The 18,024-nt window shown below is 32.5% G+C and overlaps 1 protein-coding gene across 1 annotated transcript in view; it reads right to left on the reverse strand.

The window, feature by feature from the left end:
- Positions 1-12,511: 12,511 nt before the first annotated feature.
- SEMA3D (semaphorin 3D) overlaps positions 12,512-18,024 on the reverse strand; it is a 137,450-nt gene continuing 131,937 nt past the window's right edge. The window contains exon 17 of the mRNA XM_008051671.2: positions 12,512-12,965. Coding sequence (XP_008049862.1) covers positions 12,540-12,965 — 426 coding nt within the window. The 3' untranslated portion in view covers positions 12,512-12,539. The remainder of the gene's footprint in view (positions 12,966-18,024) is intronic.

Here is an 18,024-nt window from a genome sequence, read left to right on the forward strand (position 1 = left end):
ACTCAATTTAAAGAGCCAGCTTTCAATCTGAACATTTCACATTTTTATTATTGCCTTATTTTTGTTTGTTCTCTATTTTAATGATTCCTGTCCCTTTTATTGTTTCTTATTTTTGTTAGATATGTTCTGTTTATGTTTTTTCAGCTTTTTGAATTGAAAGCATTTTACATTTACTAGTTATATTTCTTGTTGCTTAATTCATGTTTCTTAAAATCTCTGTTTTTTTCTCAATTATGTTTTAGCTGTATCTCACATGTTTTATTAGGCATTATTTACATTAATATACAGTTGTAAGTACTTCATAAATGTTTGCAATTTCTTTTTTAATTTTTCTTAAACTTTTAAATGTATTGGGCTATTTAGCCATACATTATTTAATTGAAAAAATAGGATTTATAAGCTATTCAAATCTTTATTGCTTTATAATTTTTATTGTTTTATGACAATAAATAACTGTAGATTTTGATCTTCGACAATTATTGAGAGAGGAAATAGTAAAAGTTGACTAGACAGATAGGGAGGGTCTCGAGAAGACGTAATACCTTCGACAACACCCCTGCACTGCCCCATTATATAGCTAGCAATTGAAAAATGTGGTTAATGTGGTTAAGAACATCCTTTTACACCAGGATGCTTTGTTCAAAGGGACTTTTTACCATTTGAACACAGGCACAATAGCTTAACTAAGTATCCTAACTTTACCTAAGCTTATAATAACATTATTAGCATGACATTAGCATTGAGGTTTTAGCCCCTGAGTGGGCTTTTCTGTGGTACTTATGGGTAATAATCAAGATGGAGTAATTTTGGACAAGGGCACACATCCACAGTAAAGGCTGGGACCAGGAAACAGCTAGGAAGGTGAAAGGCAGGTAAGATGCAGATGAGAACTCCCCTAGAAGGGAGAAAGAAAAACCCAGAATGCTCAACACTCCCCCACTGCGGGGAACCCATTTCAGGTCCCCTCTCTTTTTCTGGAGAGTTTTGTTGCTTAATAAACTTCTTCTCTTACTCATTCTTTTGGTGTCTGCGTTCCTTAAATCTTCGTGGTTGTGGGACAAGAACCCGAGGTTGCTGGTCTAAGCAGACAGAGGAGTTAAAAACTCCTGCATTATTAAGGCTCTTTTTATAAGCTAACACATGATCTATTTTTGCCACTATTTTGCATGTGCTTCAAAAATGCACACAACCTGTCTTATTTGATGTGTTTTATCATATTATATATATATTTTTTATTGTATTCACTTATTCTTTTGCTGTTTATACTATCTGCTCCTGGGAAAAATGTATTAAAATACAGATAAGTTGTTGCTTATTTATATTTTCCTGGAATTTTCAGGTATGCTCTGATTTTGTGATATTCAACACATTTTTTTTTAAAGTGGATATATTTTGTCGTTCTATTATTACTCTCACCTAAACTTAGTAAGTAATAAGTAACTAAGTAATAAACCCTCTGTACCCATAAGCTAACTTCAGCAGTTATTATTTCAAATGTATTTTATCTATTTTTAAAAATTTGTTTAATTCTAAAAATAATGTCATTTTAACCTTTTTATATGTATTTCTTAACTGATAAGGATTTCTTTAAATGAATCACCAGGTTGCTTGTATTTCATCACCCCCAAAATATTCTGTCAGATACTAACATTTTTTCAGTTCATTTTTGCCTAGTAATTTTATTACATATATTTATTTTTATTATTTCTGTATATTTTTGTTTTATGTTCATTTCTTCTTTGATTTATGTTCATAATTTATTGTTGGAATTTTAAAAATATATCTGAAGTTTTATCTTTTAATCAATTATTTTATTCTATTAGGTCATATTTCCATCAGCTTATTTTATATTTGACACATAGAATCCTCCCACATTATTTCTCTTTGTTCTCCTCCTGCTTTTCCCTGGATAAAAATAATTTTCTCCTGTTGATTTAAAAGGCGTTATTATTACTTTTTTATTTTTATAGTGATTGCCTTTAAGACATGCACTTATGTATTTACTATTCTGGTTTTGTACACTTACTAGTACCTTTATAGTCTCACTAGTAAAATAAGAATTGAACATTTTAATTTCTCTTTGGTTCCTATCACCTCTCTCACCATCATACTGATATTTTCTCCTAAATTTCTTTAGGGATTATTGGAACGGATAAACCAGAACCTTATCCAGTTTGCTAACTTGGCAAGAGATGCCACAAACCACTTATCTATGTTAGTCACACCCTCAGTGAAATTACATGGAAAACAGAAAAAAGTTGTCTAAGTGTGTGGAATTTCTTCTTAGATTCCTCAGATACACATCTATATTATATAAGTCTTGGGTAACTCTCTACATACAGAAATATATTAATTTTATGTTTTTGTGAAATTATTTGTATACTTGTTATGTATGAGGAGGGACCCCCCCCAAAAAAGGAATTTATTTATTTATTTATTAGCTGTGTTTTTATTCTTACATATTTAAACTTCAGTCACCTTCAAAGTACTCTCCATCTGACGCAATGCACCTGTCAAGATGCTTTTTCCACTGCTCAAATGTTTTTAACTCATTAGTGCTTCTGCCATTTTTTGTTTCACCTTTTCCAAATCAGCAAAAAATGTTTTCTTGTGAGGACTTTTTACATGGGGAAACAACAACAAAAAAAAAGTCGCTTGGGGCAAGATCAGGTGAATAGGGAGGATAGGATATGGAGGTCATTCGGTTTTTGGTCAGAACTGCAAAACACTCAGAACAGTGTGGGGAGGTATCATTTCACCCATCATGAAATGAGCAAACACATTGAAATAATCTCAAAACAACAACAACAAAAATTCACCGAAGCCAAACACAGTCTCTCACAACGCTAGCTGGTACGTGGAGACTGATGGGTTCCTAAAACATTTACCTAGTAGGAGAAGCCTGTACTACAATGGACCCATCGTCCAAATAATAATTCCAGTTTTTGATTTTTCTTTTTTGTCCTCCCTCATATATGCGCTGCTATATGAATAGTAAATGTCCAAAATAGATTATTTGGGGGGTTTTGTACATATAATTACAATGAAAGCAAAGATTTCCAAGTTTTATTAATGGCTAAGAATGTTTCTGAGAAGCTAGACCTAAAGGACTGATTTCTGCTTACCAAATTACATATATTATCCACTATTCACATTAAAAACTCACATATATCAGTAATTTCATTTTAAAAATACATAATGCATCCTAAACAATTCTTCTTAAGGGTTTTAATTCAGTGAAAGAAATTAGCTTTGTTCTTTTGCTATTTATCAGTTAAAATGTGTAAACATAATTATTATGCCTAATTCAGCTACATTTTTGAGGCAATATAAACTGAACTGGGTAGAAAATAGACAAAGAAACAGTGTTATAATTTTGGTTTGCTTTTATTTAGCATGGGACTTTAAAGCTTTAGTAGAATGTTTTTCCAAGAAGATTCCACTTAAGATTGTGTTCTTTAATGTCAATTAAACAGGGAAATAACATGGTAAAAATAATTTAAAATAGTTTTAACCAAAAATTGTCAGAGAAGTATATCCACACTTTATTGTGCCATAAATTTGAATATTTAAGACTTTCTTCAAAAAGCTCTTCAAATCTCTGTGCTTAAAGAAACCATCCATTTCAAAATATATGGACCTTCTCTCTATCAGTTTGAAACTATAGTTTATGGTACTGAGTTTGTCTAAATCAAAGAAAAGAAAGGAAGAAAACCTAATAACACCAGTTTGTAATTGCTTTCTTTAAAACAGATGAATATTCAAAACAAATATAGACCTTCATCAATTTACCAATTTTATTTAAAAAGAAGCACATGGGGTAGGAATTTTAGAAAAATGTTCTCATTTGGTAAAATTTCTTCTTACTAGTTTCTTAAATAATGAATAATAATAGTCTTTAAAAAAAAAAACTCTTGTTTTGCACAATAGTTTTCACTGCCATTTTTTAGTTTCTAAAGATTCCGGTAGATAATAAGAATAGAGATTAAGTCCTTAATCAATTTAGTTTATGTTGAGAAAGTAAAGAAATTCATGAATTTTGAACTCATTGATACATTAGAGACATCTCATTGGGGCACAGAAAATTTAGTTATGACTTTTATCAAGATATACACTAATTTTGCTTACAAGTTGATCTTCCCTTCCTGTTTATATTCATTGCATTACCCACTATATTGTTTCTATCATTTGTATGCTAAGGATTACAAAATAATATAAACTCTCAATTCTCCTGCATACCAAGTCTTTAAATTAAACTCTACCAGCCTCTCCTCAAACGATCTCAAACTCATGTAGTTCAATGCTGAAACAATGTCCTCCCAACCCTAATCTGTACCTCCTTTTGCTTCTAAATGGCACAATCATGTGTCCAATTGCACAACATGGAAATCAATGAATCATTTTCATTTTATGCTTATTTCTCAGACACAAAAGTGATAAAATCTTATTATGCCATTTCTCTGCTTAAGAAAACCAAAATATCTCCCTCTATAGGATTAAATCTTTACATAGTGAATAAGAAAGTGTCTAATAATAAGATCCTTGCCTTCCTGTCAAGCTGTCTATCATTTCCAGCACATGAACAAATATGATTATTCCCATTCTTAGCCTTGCCCATAGCCATTAAAACTAAAGAGTACTTCCAAATATCTTTAAAGACTAACTACAACAACAAAAATACTACAGGAGATTCAAAGATTCTGTTTACTCTTTTTCAGCAGTAAACATGACCTGCAAGAAAGGTCTTCAATTTAAACACAATACAATAATTGAAGATAATTACTCAATAGCAATTTGTTTCAATATATAAAAAGCTTAGAGGGATATGGTATATTAAAAACAAACAAACAAGCAAAGAAACTGTTTCCTGATTCTAAATGACAACTTTTCATTCAGTATTATTTTCTCCTTGTCTAGGTTTGTGTACTTTAAATTAACACTCTAAGAGTATGCTATCTTAATACTCCCAAAATACATGTTTAAGTACACTGGTCCCTCACTAACAGGATCCAATAAAATTGAGAAAAGGCAAAAAAGTTAGACTAAATTTTGGCCTATATCTATACATAAACAAAACATTTGTAGTGAATTACAAGTGGAAATTATATTGATACAGAATCTTTAAGAAAATAATTATTTGTGGGACCATTTAAAGACATTAAATTTTTAGAAATATTTCTCTTTACACTTCAGGTTACATAAAAAGCATGAGTTCATTTATAAATATGACTTGTAAACCAGGAAGAACAAGCTGTATATTTTAAACATCAGCCTTGGACAGTATTCAATTCAAGAAAGGCCAACTCAGCTGTCCAGAACCTTTCGAAATATTAAGCAAATAGTTCGATAATCTAGATGACTCAGGCATTTCCATAACAATAAGTTACTACTATGAGAACTATACATTATTCCTGGATCCCTGAGGCCAGGTTAGGTCTTAGCTGATGTGCTTCTTTTTTTTTTTTTTTTTTTGAGTTGGAGTCTCACTCTGTCACCCAGACTGGAATGCAGTGGCCACTCCTGGCCACCGCAGCCTCGACCTGCTGGGCTCCGGCGATCCTTCCGCCTCTGCCTTTCGAGTAGCCGGAATTACAGGTGCGCGCTACCAGCCCAGCTAATTTTTTGATTTATTGTAGAGATGAGGTCTCGCTGCCCAGGCGGGTCTCGAACCCGCGGGCTCAGGCAATCCACTCACCTCAGTCTCCCAAAGCGCGGGATTACAGGCTGAGCCACCGAGCCCGGCTTGATGTGCTTCTTAAATAACCACGGTGTCCAAGGAAGTTCATGTTGTAAGATTAGCGGGAACTGGAGGACTGCATATACTACATAATGTGTGAATATTTAATATTTAATAGGCTTATATTACTCTTTTCTCTCTTTTTTCCTCTCCCTTGCTCTTTCGAAATTACTATTGAGTAATTTGTTCTTTTACTGAGATATATATCCTTAATCTACTTTTTTATTATGAACTATTTCAGGCACACAGAATTATGTTGAGGGTGTTATATAGTATCAAAACTGTAATCCAATACCCAACTTCTTCAAATTTCAACATTTTGCATATTGGATTTAGATACATTTTTTAAAAGGCACTTAAAAAAATTGAAATTGTAACCCCTTATTTCCCCATCCTTTTCCTTGTTTCTTAGAGGAAAATCGACTTCAAATTTAGTGATTAACTTTTTCAGAAATTTAAAAAATATACTTACTACTAACATATGCATGTATGTATCCATAAGTGGTATCATTTACTTCTTTAAACTTGATATACCCAGTAGAATTCCGTTTGCATTCCTGTACTCCTTTTTTTTCAACATTATGCTTTTGAAATTTTTCTATGTTGACACATGCAGTCCCTTTTTTTCATTTAAATTTCTATCTCCATTTAGTGACTACACTTCATTTTACTCATTATTCATTCTCCTCTTTGTAAACATATAGGTTTTTTTTTACATAATTAATCTTGCAATATATACCTTCAAAATGTCTACTCCAGAATGTATGCTAATCGTGAAAAGTTAGAATTTTTTAAAGATATGTGCATTTTTTAACTTCATTGGACATCCCTAGATCAGTCTATAAGATGTGTGCTTTTACAAATATAAATGCAAGTATAAAAATATATAAGCCTCTGAAACAAACAATAAAGGTATAACATCATCTTTGTGGGCAAGAGTTGTGTGGGGTTTTTTTTTTTGGTTTTTTAAAAATATTTTTAAATTATTTTTTATTTTTAAAAAATATTTTTAATTTTAAAATTGTGGGGTATAGTTAAGGGTTAGGTATACAAATATGCATCATTCAGGCACCCTTGTTGATAAGGGGTGTTCCCCCATCCCCAGACAGATATTGACTACCATTAATCCCATCTCCCTTCCCCTCCCTGTCCTCCTCCCCATAGTTCCCCACCACTGTCACTCCTTTTCTTATAGTATTACGATAGATGTTCAAGGTCCACTTATGAGTGAGGACATGTGATACTCAGATCTTTGCTTTTGTGAGAGATCATTCAGTATTATAAACTCTAGTTCCATCTAGGTTGCTGAGAAGATTTTTTTTTTTTTTTTTTACTAATAAATGCACATTAATGAAGATGGTAAGTTGTGTGGTCTTCCATTCTCAACTAAATTGTTATGCTCTTTTTTTCTGTCTTGAAAATTACTTATGTCTTTTTATAAACTAAAAAATATAACTGGAACTTTCTCAATTGTTAATCTTATCTTAAATCTTTGATGTATAACCTTCAAATAATTTTATATAAGATTTACAATTATATATGCGAGAAAGCCCAAAAAACCAAAATTTGTTTATAAAAGATTGTGTATTTATTCTTACATGTTTAAACATCAGTCACCTTCAAAGTACTCTGTTTGGTGCAATACACCTAACAAGATGCTTTTCCAAAACAGTTTTGAACTTGTTAAGTTTTATGCCTTGTAGTGCTTCTGCCATTTTGTTTGTTTGTTTGTTTGTTTGTTTCACCTCTTCCACATGGACAAAATGTTTCTCTTTGAGTACTTTCTTCATGGGGAAACACAAAGAAGTTGCTTGGGGCGAGATCTGCTGAATAGGGAGAGTGGGGAATGGGGGTCATGTTGTTTTGGGTCAAAAACTGCTGAATACTCAGAGTCATGTGGGCAGTTATTTGTGTAAAAGATCCAGGATGAAATGGATGAATGTGTGGAAAGAATCTCCAAAAAAAATTCACCAAAGTAAAACACAGCCTCTCACAGCAATACTAGCTGGTACACTGATGCTGATGGGTTTCCAGAACACGTACCTAGTGGGGGACGCCTGTACTATAAGGGATCTGCACTCCAAAAGAAAATTCCTTTTTTGTTCTTGTGTCTCACTTCATATTACTGTATAATAATAGTAAAGATTATACATCAAATATTGTATATTACTATAAGTTCATTTTAGATGATTGTCAGAACAGCAAAAACTTGACATCTCAACACAATATCTCTATATGCTATTTGAGTATCCTATTTGTGAAGTTATTATATTAATCTATTTGCAAATATAAAACATCCTTCATGTGTATACCAATTTGGCAATTGGTACACAATTTTCTGTAAAAGAAATTCAAAAAATGTTTTTATAAAGCAAAATTAAAAATAAAAACCTCATCTTTTTAATAAATTACACACACACACAGGGGTGACAAAAAAATGTATACACATTTTAAGTATGACGTTTGCTCAAAAGATGGCATTAATCAAATGAATGCTAGCATCACCATATGACAGGCAGGACAAAGAAAATAGCGGAAGCAAGGTTGAGCAAATGTCATACTACAGATTGCTATCATAATTTTATTCAGTTTTGAAAAGTAATACATAGATAGCATCTCTTAATATGTGCATACTTTTTTTGGTTCCTGTGTGTGTGTGTGTGTGTGTGTGTGTGTGTGTGTGTGTGTGTATTTCAAAATTTTAAAATTTCACTTATTAGAAACCTTAAAAGAAGTAGTTACCTGTCCTAACATTCATCTCAATCCACCAAATCTAAATTAAATCACAATAAACCTTAACTGTATGATTGTATCAAATTAGGAGATACATTTATTCTATTTTTTCATAAATGAAATTATTGCATACATGAGGTGCAATTTTCAGGAAATATTTTCTTTGATCTTTTTTCTTTGTTTCATTCTCCATACAAAAATTATTTACCGTAGTTGAGGTTTAAAAACAAAATTTGCACACAAATCAACATTCTTTATAATAATAGAACACTAATAATGTTTGTGTTTTATTATAATACAACCAAAATATACATTTAACAATTTTAAATTATACTACATGACTACATTTCTTATAAAATAGTAAAACTGTAAATTCAAAATTGATTGCTAACCACACATAATACCAGAATTAAATCACATTATTAATTATGGCTTCTGACAGATTTTTGCCTTTTCCCTAAAATCATCTATCTCAAACACTTTCCACAAACATTTTATACTACAAAATATCTAAATGAGAGATATAAGTCATGTATATACTTCTGTCTTTGCACTTTCAATGTGTAGAATCTGGAAACTTAATTTTTTTTTAAACCTCACATGCAAGCTGAATTATTTATATATTGTGATCATTTACTGTGAGAAAAATATGTCTTTCTGTAAAAACAATTCAAATATCTATTTTTTTCCTAAATCATTCATTCCAATAAGGGTAACCAATTCAAACATTCTGTCTTAGGACAAATATGACATTTTAGAAGGAGACTATTTCAGTTTTGGTTTCCATTTGTGTTATGATAGAAATAGCATGTATCTTACATTTAAGTTTAAGAAAATCAGCGTTTACTGAGTGTTCTTATTTAATTTTATTATTTTGTGGACATCTGAATGATATCAGGTTGTCCTTGGAAATTCAGTTGATAAACAGTCAATGGCTATTGCTAAGTTGTTGCTTAACTGAGTCTATAAAAAAATGTAATAGCATATGAAGAGCCCAAAATGTAGACCAAACGCAAAAATCAAGAATAAGACCATTTTGTGGTCAGCATATTGTAAATGAGCATTATTTTAGCCAACAGAATGATGAGAGCTTTTGTGAATTATAGTTCTTTTACTACTGTTGTGGCTTTTGCAAATTTTTAAATTTTTCTATGACTACTTTTCCATTTCTTAAGTAATTTGGTTGACTTCCAAAAATGTTTATTCAATAATGTGAATGTAGTGTTTTGAGCTTTTTGGAAAAAAAATTCTACATAAAATAATTATTTAAACTATCCATTTCTAAACAAACTTAAATTTCCAATAAATTGAATGAAAATGAACACAGGGAAAAAGATTCCTTTTAGCAGCATAAATAGCTGAAATAAAATGCGAAAAGAACACACAAGGAAGTCAAAAACATATGTATTGAAGACAAGAAAGAAAAGTATGAAACCGAGAAAAAATAGTATTTTAAGACCCTTTCCATAGAGAATTTATGTTTTAGAATATTTGAAATCATTAGCTACACTTTTCTTTTTCATTATTTTAAAGTAAATTTGATGAAATCTTCAGTAATGAGAAAGTATATTTATTGTGCTTATAAGTTTAATATATTCATAAGTGTTCAAGACAATTAAAGGATTACAAAATTAAGCATAGTTTAGATATCCTCTATCTTTAAAAATATGCATAAATCATATGACTTTTTTTACTAATGATATTTCTAATACATTTTAAGTAACTATAATAAATTAATAGTTTTGTATCCAAAGCAACCAGAATATTAGATGTTGGCATAAAATAATCCCTAAATTTTGTCTGATAGCTAAGATTATAAAGAAATGATTAATAATGGTTTGGGCATTAAGTTTTGATGAAAACAAAATTTATTTTCAAAAGTAAATCCTAACATTTGCGTTTCATGTAATTTTTCCAAAGCTATTCATAATTTGAACATTACTGTGTGATATACAGATATCTGGACATTTTTTTTTTAAAATTAAGCATATTTCCACTTATTTGCTTGGAGCTTGCTATAAGTACCTGGAATATTTTATCCCAGCAAATTAATTATTGCAAACACTCTTGTTATAGTATTAAATTAGTAATTTGGTCATGTCACAACTATTCTTTTGCATTACTTTTTAAATGAGTGACTTATTCTGGTTCACTTGTATTAAAATAATTCCTTAGTTTTTCCTTGTACTGAAGCAGTTCCAACTATTCATAAGTATAATAGCAAAAAAAGGTACTCAACCTCATATATCAGTGTGATTACTTTGAGATAGGTAAGAAATGCAAACAAAATAAGTGTAAGATAGAGACAATGCTCTGAACACAGAACCACAGTCTCTGTATTAAGTTGCCCTCTAATCACATGGGTTTCCCACAGACTTTTCTTTCAAGATATGTAGAATGCATGAGAAACGAGCAATGTCTGCTATTTAGTTTTCTGAAAAGCTGTCATCCATGTGAGGAAGTGACTAATTTTTCATTTCACACTATAAAGGGCGTGAAAAGGCAAAACAGAAGAAGGCTAAGGGTTTTGTGTTATAAGAAGAAAAGGTGAGTCCTGTTTAAACAGACAGGAAATGCACCGTTCATATTGAGAAGGAGAGTCAAATTGAAAATGTTTGAAAATGCTAGCAAAATATGAAAGATGTTTATGTTAATGTTGTGAGTTTGTTTTCTTTACATGTGGTAGGCTTATTTATTGTTAAATTACTAAAATAACACTACTAGAATTATAACAGATTAACTCAGAAATACAAAAAGTTGTGTGAAGAAAATATGTCAAAGAGTTAATTTAACTCCTTTCGTTGTCAAAATTTTGCACTTGTTCTGCTATTCAACAAATATATATTCCCACTCCCCACCACCATGTACTTCATTCTCTCTCTCTGTATTATATATTGTTTTTTCTTATTTATCCAAATATAATTCCATAATCCGATACACAAGAGAGAATAAAGGTAGTAAATAGAAATAATACACAAAATATGATAAATATTTTTTTAAAAGAGAGGAAATACATACTGAAATATCATCACATAAATAAAATACATTTATCCTTCCCATGATCCTTTAGAAAACTTACTTTCCCTTAGACTTTTGCTAGCTGTTTGTTATAATCTAGATTTTTTTAAATAGATAAATTACAAATTGGCAGCTACTTACACTCTAGTGAAAAGGGTTCCATTATATTTTGCTTACTTTAATTGCGATTGTTCCTCCTTTTCATGGAGATAGGAGTTTTCCCTGAAACCGGAATTTATGGCTGTCTTTCCTTCTCTCTCCTAACAAATCCCATCGGCACGCCTTTCTATTAGGATGCATTATACATCATGATATTTCTGTTATTTTATTAAAACATCTTTCCATATCTCATTGGAATATTTATTAAGCATTCTGCCTCTGTAGATCTTAGCATATATTCTAGAAATATAAATGAATGCCAGCTTCTCTCTGTGAACCTGTTACTCCTAATGAGTCAGAAGGAATCCTGGGAAGAACATTAATGCCCTTCAGTAAATCAATGTTGCACTATACTAAATGTAGCCCCTGTGACCTGAAAAAATAACGCACCTCTCCAAATTCCTATACCACATTCCAGGAGTGAATGGCTCACTGGGAAAGCTCCTGTTGGTAATGTGAGCTGTCTTAATTTGTGTCTTCTCTCCAATTCCCTACTACTAAGGTAGCCAGTTTCAGAGTGGAATGATCTATCTTACGGGCATGCAAGAGAATAAAGCACCTTAATAAAATATCAAACCTGATGCTTGCTTAGATCAATTATTTACAGGACAATAAATTCAAAACTCAAAACATAAAACATTTACAAATGTAGAGCCTCTATTTTGAGGGTAATTACTTTGCAGGTACAAGTCTTGTTCCTGGAAAACTGGTTCAGATGAATTATTTGCCCTTACTGTTCCATAATGACCACATATTGTCCTATTCAGTCTATTGTTCTTGTGCCTCACCAACAATCCATGGAAAGCATTTATGAATGAATATAAGGGATGTACAAAACAGAAGACAGTGTTTTTGCAAGTAAAGAATTCTTTTCTTTAAATTAACGAGAAAACTACGTGGCTACAGCTCTAGGAAGCTCATCCAGTTCTCTGTGATGTCTTCGATTTCGTTTCTTCTTCATTTCCTGCATGTGCTTCCACTTTGGGCCGCCCTTGTTTCGCTGTCTCCGCTTCTCCCTGTGCCACATCTGTTCGCAGTACTGGTCGAGGCTGAAGTTAGGGCTGCTTAGGATTTGGATGTAGTCTTTGTATCTCAACCGTGACTCAGCCAATAGATCCTTGACCTGCCCCTCCTCATGCTCTGCCCTCTGGGTATTTTCCATCTGTTCATTCTCAATGACATTCAAAGTCAGCTTCACTATGGTGTGGATGAAAGTGTGCTCCTGTGCTTTGCAGTAATACATCCCAGAGTCTTTCTTCTGCAAACTTCGAATCAGTAGCCCATATTCCGTTCTGATGATCCTTTCATCAGGTTTCAACTGCAGAATTAGAAAAACGTAGGTAATAAATTAAAAACAGAGGGGACTAGGAGCAAATGAAAACAGGCTACATAGTTTTACCTAGATGAACCTAAAAGATATATTCCCTGTCCCTCTGTCATCAAGCATAATATTGTCAGCCATAGTTGAAGAGGGTGAAAAAAATTCAACTAAAGTAATAGACCCCAAATCATATCTTGTTAAGTCTAACTGAACCATTGGAATACAGATAGCTTTTTCTCCTGGTGTACAGACAGGAATGAAAAGTTATGAAAAGTAATAAAGTAAACTGGAAATTATCAATATGAGATTTCAGACATAAATTAGTGTACTAAGATCACAAATTGGTATCTCTATCTCAGAGCAAGTATGTAACATTAATAGTCATTGTGTAGAAAGCCTCAGTATATCTACTGCCTCTAATGCAGAATAGAATAATGATTGCAAAAGGAATTTACTGTTTTCTAGATATCTCTAAATAAATGATCTGATTGGCATATGGAAGCTGTGAATGGTGACTTCTTAAAGTCAAGTGGAGAGGCATGGATATAGTCTTTTGGATGTCAGAGCTGTAATTGAGAGTAGGACCCTAGTCAGAAGGTTAGCAACACTGAAAGCTGAATTTCCCTTTTTACTATGGATTGAATTTTGACACTGTGTGTATATGTGATACTTTAGACTATGTCATTTGTGGAAATATTTGCCATACCTTGGTGTATTATAACATGGTAATGTGATTTCTAGTGTGAGAAAATAAAATGAACACAAAGAACTTTCCCCTGAAATGTGATGCTCTTTAGCCTTTGAAACAATATTACCGAAAGACAATTCTAACATTAAGCATGCCTGGCCCATAATCTGGTGTGAACAGTGAACCTATCTTCAGTAAAACTAGAGGCATGTTTACACACACAAGAGCCCTGCCTAATGTGGAGTATTGTTGAGTGGCTTGGCATTAAGTGGAATAACAACAACAACAAAGGAGTCTGGAAGATTTCCCAGTTTACACATCTGCCCCTGTGATGTAGACTTTTAGCTGATGGAAATCAAGGAGGCATAGAGACAGCTAAATTAAATTTATTCACAGTGGGTGGATTAGACTCTGCATCTTTATGTGAAAAATATGTAGGAGAAACTCCCTCCAATTCTGGAAATCTGAGAAAAGGAAAAGAAACATCTCTGGCTACCAGCCCAGTTAACTAACAAGTATATGGCAAACCACCCTCTGTGCCAGAGAAGTGCAGCTGGCGGGGTACCATTGGAGGCCAAAGGCAGGTCACAGCTCAGATCCCTGGTTAATGAGGCTGAATGGTCCCCAGGCCTGCCTTTGCTCTGCGCAGAATCCACACCATTAGAGTTTTGTTTGTTTGTTTCTCTGACTTTACCCATTTGGTAAGTTGAACGTGTACTATTGTTTTTCTTATGAATTTATTCTAAAAGCCCAGACATTTTGAAATGCTATTGTAATATAAACCAACTTTTTGAATTATGAATTAATTTACATTCTCAGAAACCATAAGTCTCATACCTAAAATAAATGTGAATTTGAATTGAGAGATTTCTAAATAGCCAATCTTAGACAGAAATGGCAGTCTCAAATTTAACACACTACATATATTTTTTCTTTAAATAATTTCACCGTAAAAATTATTTTTAAAAAATTAAATAAATCTTAGAGCTCAAAATGCTAGCTTCGTAACTGAGATTCTGGTTTCTATCTGCTCTGCTTCCTATGATGACTCATTTATCTTCCCTGATTGGTCTTCCATCTATCAAGTTGGTGGCACAGCATATGGTGTGTTTGGGGGATTAAAAGCAAAGCTCTTTGAAGGTTAAAGTGTGAAGTATTATTAGCAACATTATGGACTACTGCTATGTTGCTTGGGAGGCAATATTCTAAGGCCTTTATTACTGTAATTCTCATAATAGAAAATGGCCTGAGGTTATTAGCATGACAATCAAAGTGGATATCTTCAGTCCCAGTTCAGTTCTAGATTTCCTTTAGATAACTGGCATTCCTCTAATGTTTAAACTGCACTTAATGTGGCTTTTAGAGATTGTCAGAGTGTCACAGCTCTGACTCAGTATTTTTTATTGTTCTCTTTAATCGTCTAACAGGAAGAAATTATGACTTTGATTTCACACATATTTTGTAACACTTCATTATTTTTGCGATTATCTTTTTGTATCCTGTTTATGTTGCTTTACTCTGAGGTCTGATTCCCTTCCCTCCTTCCCCCTCTAGTTCTATCCCCTCAGGACTCAGAATTTTATAACCACCTGGCATTTCATTACTCGGTCATGATCTTTCACCTTTTTTTCTTCCGTGGAATGCTTGGTTTGTTCTTTGGTTTTTTTTGACCTACAGATACAAAATTTTAGATGTTCTGTATTTACCTAATATCTATTAGATCATTTAACTGAGCTTTTCTTGCTAAAATTTCCATAATTTGCCTTTAATAAAATGGCAGCTCTAATAAAAGACATGTTGAATAGATATGTTTTCACAAGATTTTTGAAATTTAGAGCTAAAAATCTGTGATTCAGAAATTAAATAGTTGATTAACATTTGCCTACTTTACATACTTATTCTATGTAATGCTTTCATTCTGTGCTGAAATAGGGTGCATTATGCAGACTGTATCTCAACAGTGAAATGTCAGCACAGTCAATTTAGAAAATTCAGCTCCTCTACAAAGAGATAATGTAATCTCTGGCCACTGACTTAAACTGCTCTTGGAATTTTCTCCACTCTAGAAGTGATAAGTAAAAACTGCTCAACCTTACAAATCAAAACCATGGTTGAACTGGGTCAATTCTCCATTTGCCAAATGTGAACAAGGATAATGTATTTGGCATTATTAAATGTAGATCTTCAGTAAAGGGCAACGCATTTAAAAAGAGAAGAGTAACATCCGCGGGACAAAGGACATTTAGGTACTAAGTAGCAGGTAAAGGTCTCGGGACTTTATCTCTGATAATAGCAGCCTAATGGCACTTCCTTTACAGATAATTCACCTGTCAGTTCTTTCATAGTTAAAGCTTTGCACGTGTCTTGTAAGAGGCTAGGGCTTAAAGAATATCTCTTTTCTTCAACAAATAGAAGATATGACCAGAGGGAAATTGGGATTAAAAAAACAAAGAAAGCTCCTAGTGTGAAAAACAAATGTCTGTAAAATTGTTGCCAACATTGTCTGTATTTAGAATAAAGCACTAAAAAGTTCTCTTATTTAATTTGGGAGAAAGGAAAAAGAACTGGAATGAAATAAATTGTATATACCGGGGATGCCAAAAAAAGTACACATTTTAAGAGATGTTATCTATGTATTACTTTTAGTTCACCATAATCAGAAGTGTCTGAACGCTGATGGTAACCACTTTGAGCACCGCTTATAATTTCAGAAGTCAAATGTAACTTATATTCATCTTTTAATTTTAATACAGTTTTTTTTTCTTTCTTAAAATGGGCATACATTTTTTTGGTATCCTTTGTAAGTTTTTAAAGCTCTCAGAATATATTTACGTGGCACTATACACGATGCGTTTATTAACGTGCCACAAAACCAATAATTAATATTTTAGACAAATACTAGAAAAAAAGGAAACTTACTGAAACAGTGCTGGAGCAAAAGACTCATTATTTAAAAGAAAAAATTCAATTATACATAAATACTTGATTAATTAATACCTTTGAGTAAATGTAAACATGAGATGTAAAGCATAAATGTAAAAATAAAATCTAGAAACATAAATATTTGCTGTTTCATTGAGGAAACAGTCTTTAGGCATAACAGGTGAGAAATCATAGAGTTGTAAATCAATAGATTTGCCTATATAAAATACAAAACTTTGGTAGACAAGTAAGGAAATGTTAGAAACAAAAAATCAAAAAATAGAAAACAAAATAAAGTTACTATCAATATGTATATAATATCTATAACGTATAAAAGGCTTTAAAGTAATTGTAAATGAATATGATAATAAGGCAAATGACAGGCAAGACAATTCATCAAATAAAAATGAAGTGAACCACCAAGAAACATGAGAAGGTAAGCTCACATCCGCCAATTTCAAATAAATAGATATTAATGCAATATATTTTTTCAGATGAAGACAGTAAAGATGGTATTAAATTGTAATGTACAATTTTACTTCTAGAGTACATAGTAGACAGTAATATGGTGATTTTGATGGGAAATTAACAATATGCAGCTATTTATTAACAGCCATAAAAATGATCAATGTCTTTAACTCACTTATTTTACTTCTAAGAATTTATCCTAGCCGGGTTCGGTGGCTCAGCCTGTAATCCCATGCTTTGGGAGGCTGAGGTGAGTGGATTGCCTGAGCCTGCGGGTTCGAGACCCGCCTGGGCAACTTGGTGAGACCTCATCTCTACAATAAATCAAAAATTAGCCGGGTGTGGTAGCGTGCGCCTGTAGTTCCAGCTACTTGGAAGGCTGAAGCAGAAGGATCGCTGGAGCCCACCAGGTCGAGGCTGCAGTGGCCGGGAGTGGCCACTGCTCTCCAGACTGGGCGACAGAGTGAGACTCCAACTCAAAAAAAAACAAAAAACAAAAAAAGAATTTATCCTAAGAAAATAGTTAGAAATGTAAAGAAGATTTAGACACAAGAAAGTTCATGACTTTTTTTTTTTAAAGAGGGAATATGAACTATTTAAATAAAGCATGGAATAACCATGGATAACTGTGCCATCGGGGTGGGGTGGTTGGGAGACAGGAAAAACATGGTATCAGCATGGAATGATAATGGAAAATTCTCACAGTGCAGTGGTTATGAACAAAGGCTGGAATAGATATCAAAAAATTACTTGTGCTTATCTATACTGAGTGGCCTCATAGTTCTTCTTTATGTGCTACTGTAATTTTAAAGCCATTGATATGGCTCTCATGATAAAAAGAACAAAGATGAAATAAAGACCTACAAATGGAAAAACGCAAATATTTGAAGATGTTTTAAAAATATTAGTCAAATGCACAGAGAAAATATGATACAGCCTTGTTTATTCATTCTGATCCCAAAAGTTCAACAGAAGCCT

This window comes from Carlito syrichta, unplaced genomic scaffold (genome assembly GCF_000164805.1).
Source record: "Carlito syrichta isolate Samal-C Ts95f unplaced genomic scaffold, Tarsius_syrichta-2.0.1 Scaffold219838, whole genome shotgun sequence".
In the NCBI taxonomy this organism is placed as follows: domain Eukaryota; kingdom Metazoa; phylum Chordata; class Mammalia; order Primates; family Tarsiidae; genus Carlito; species Carlito syrichta.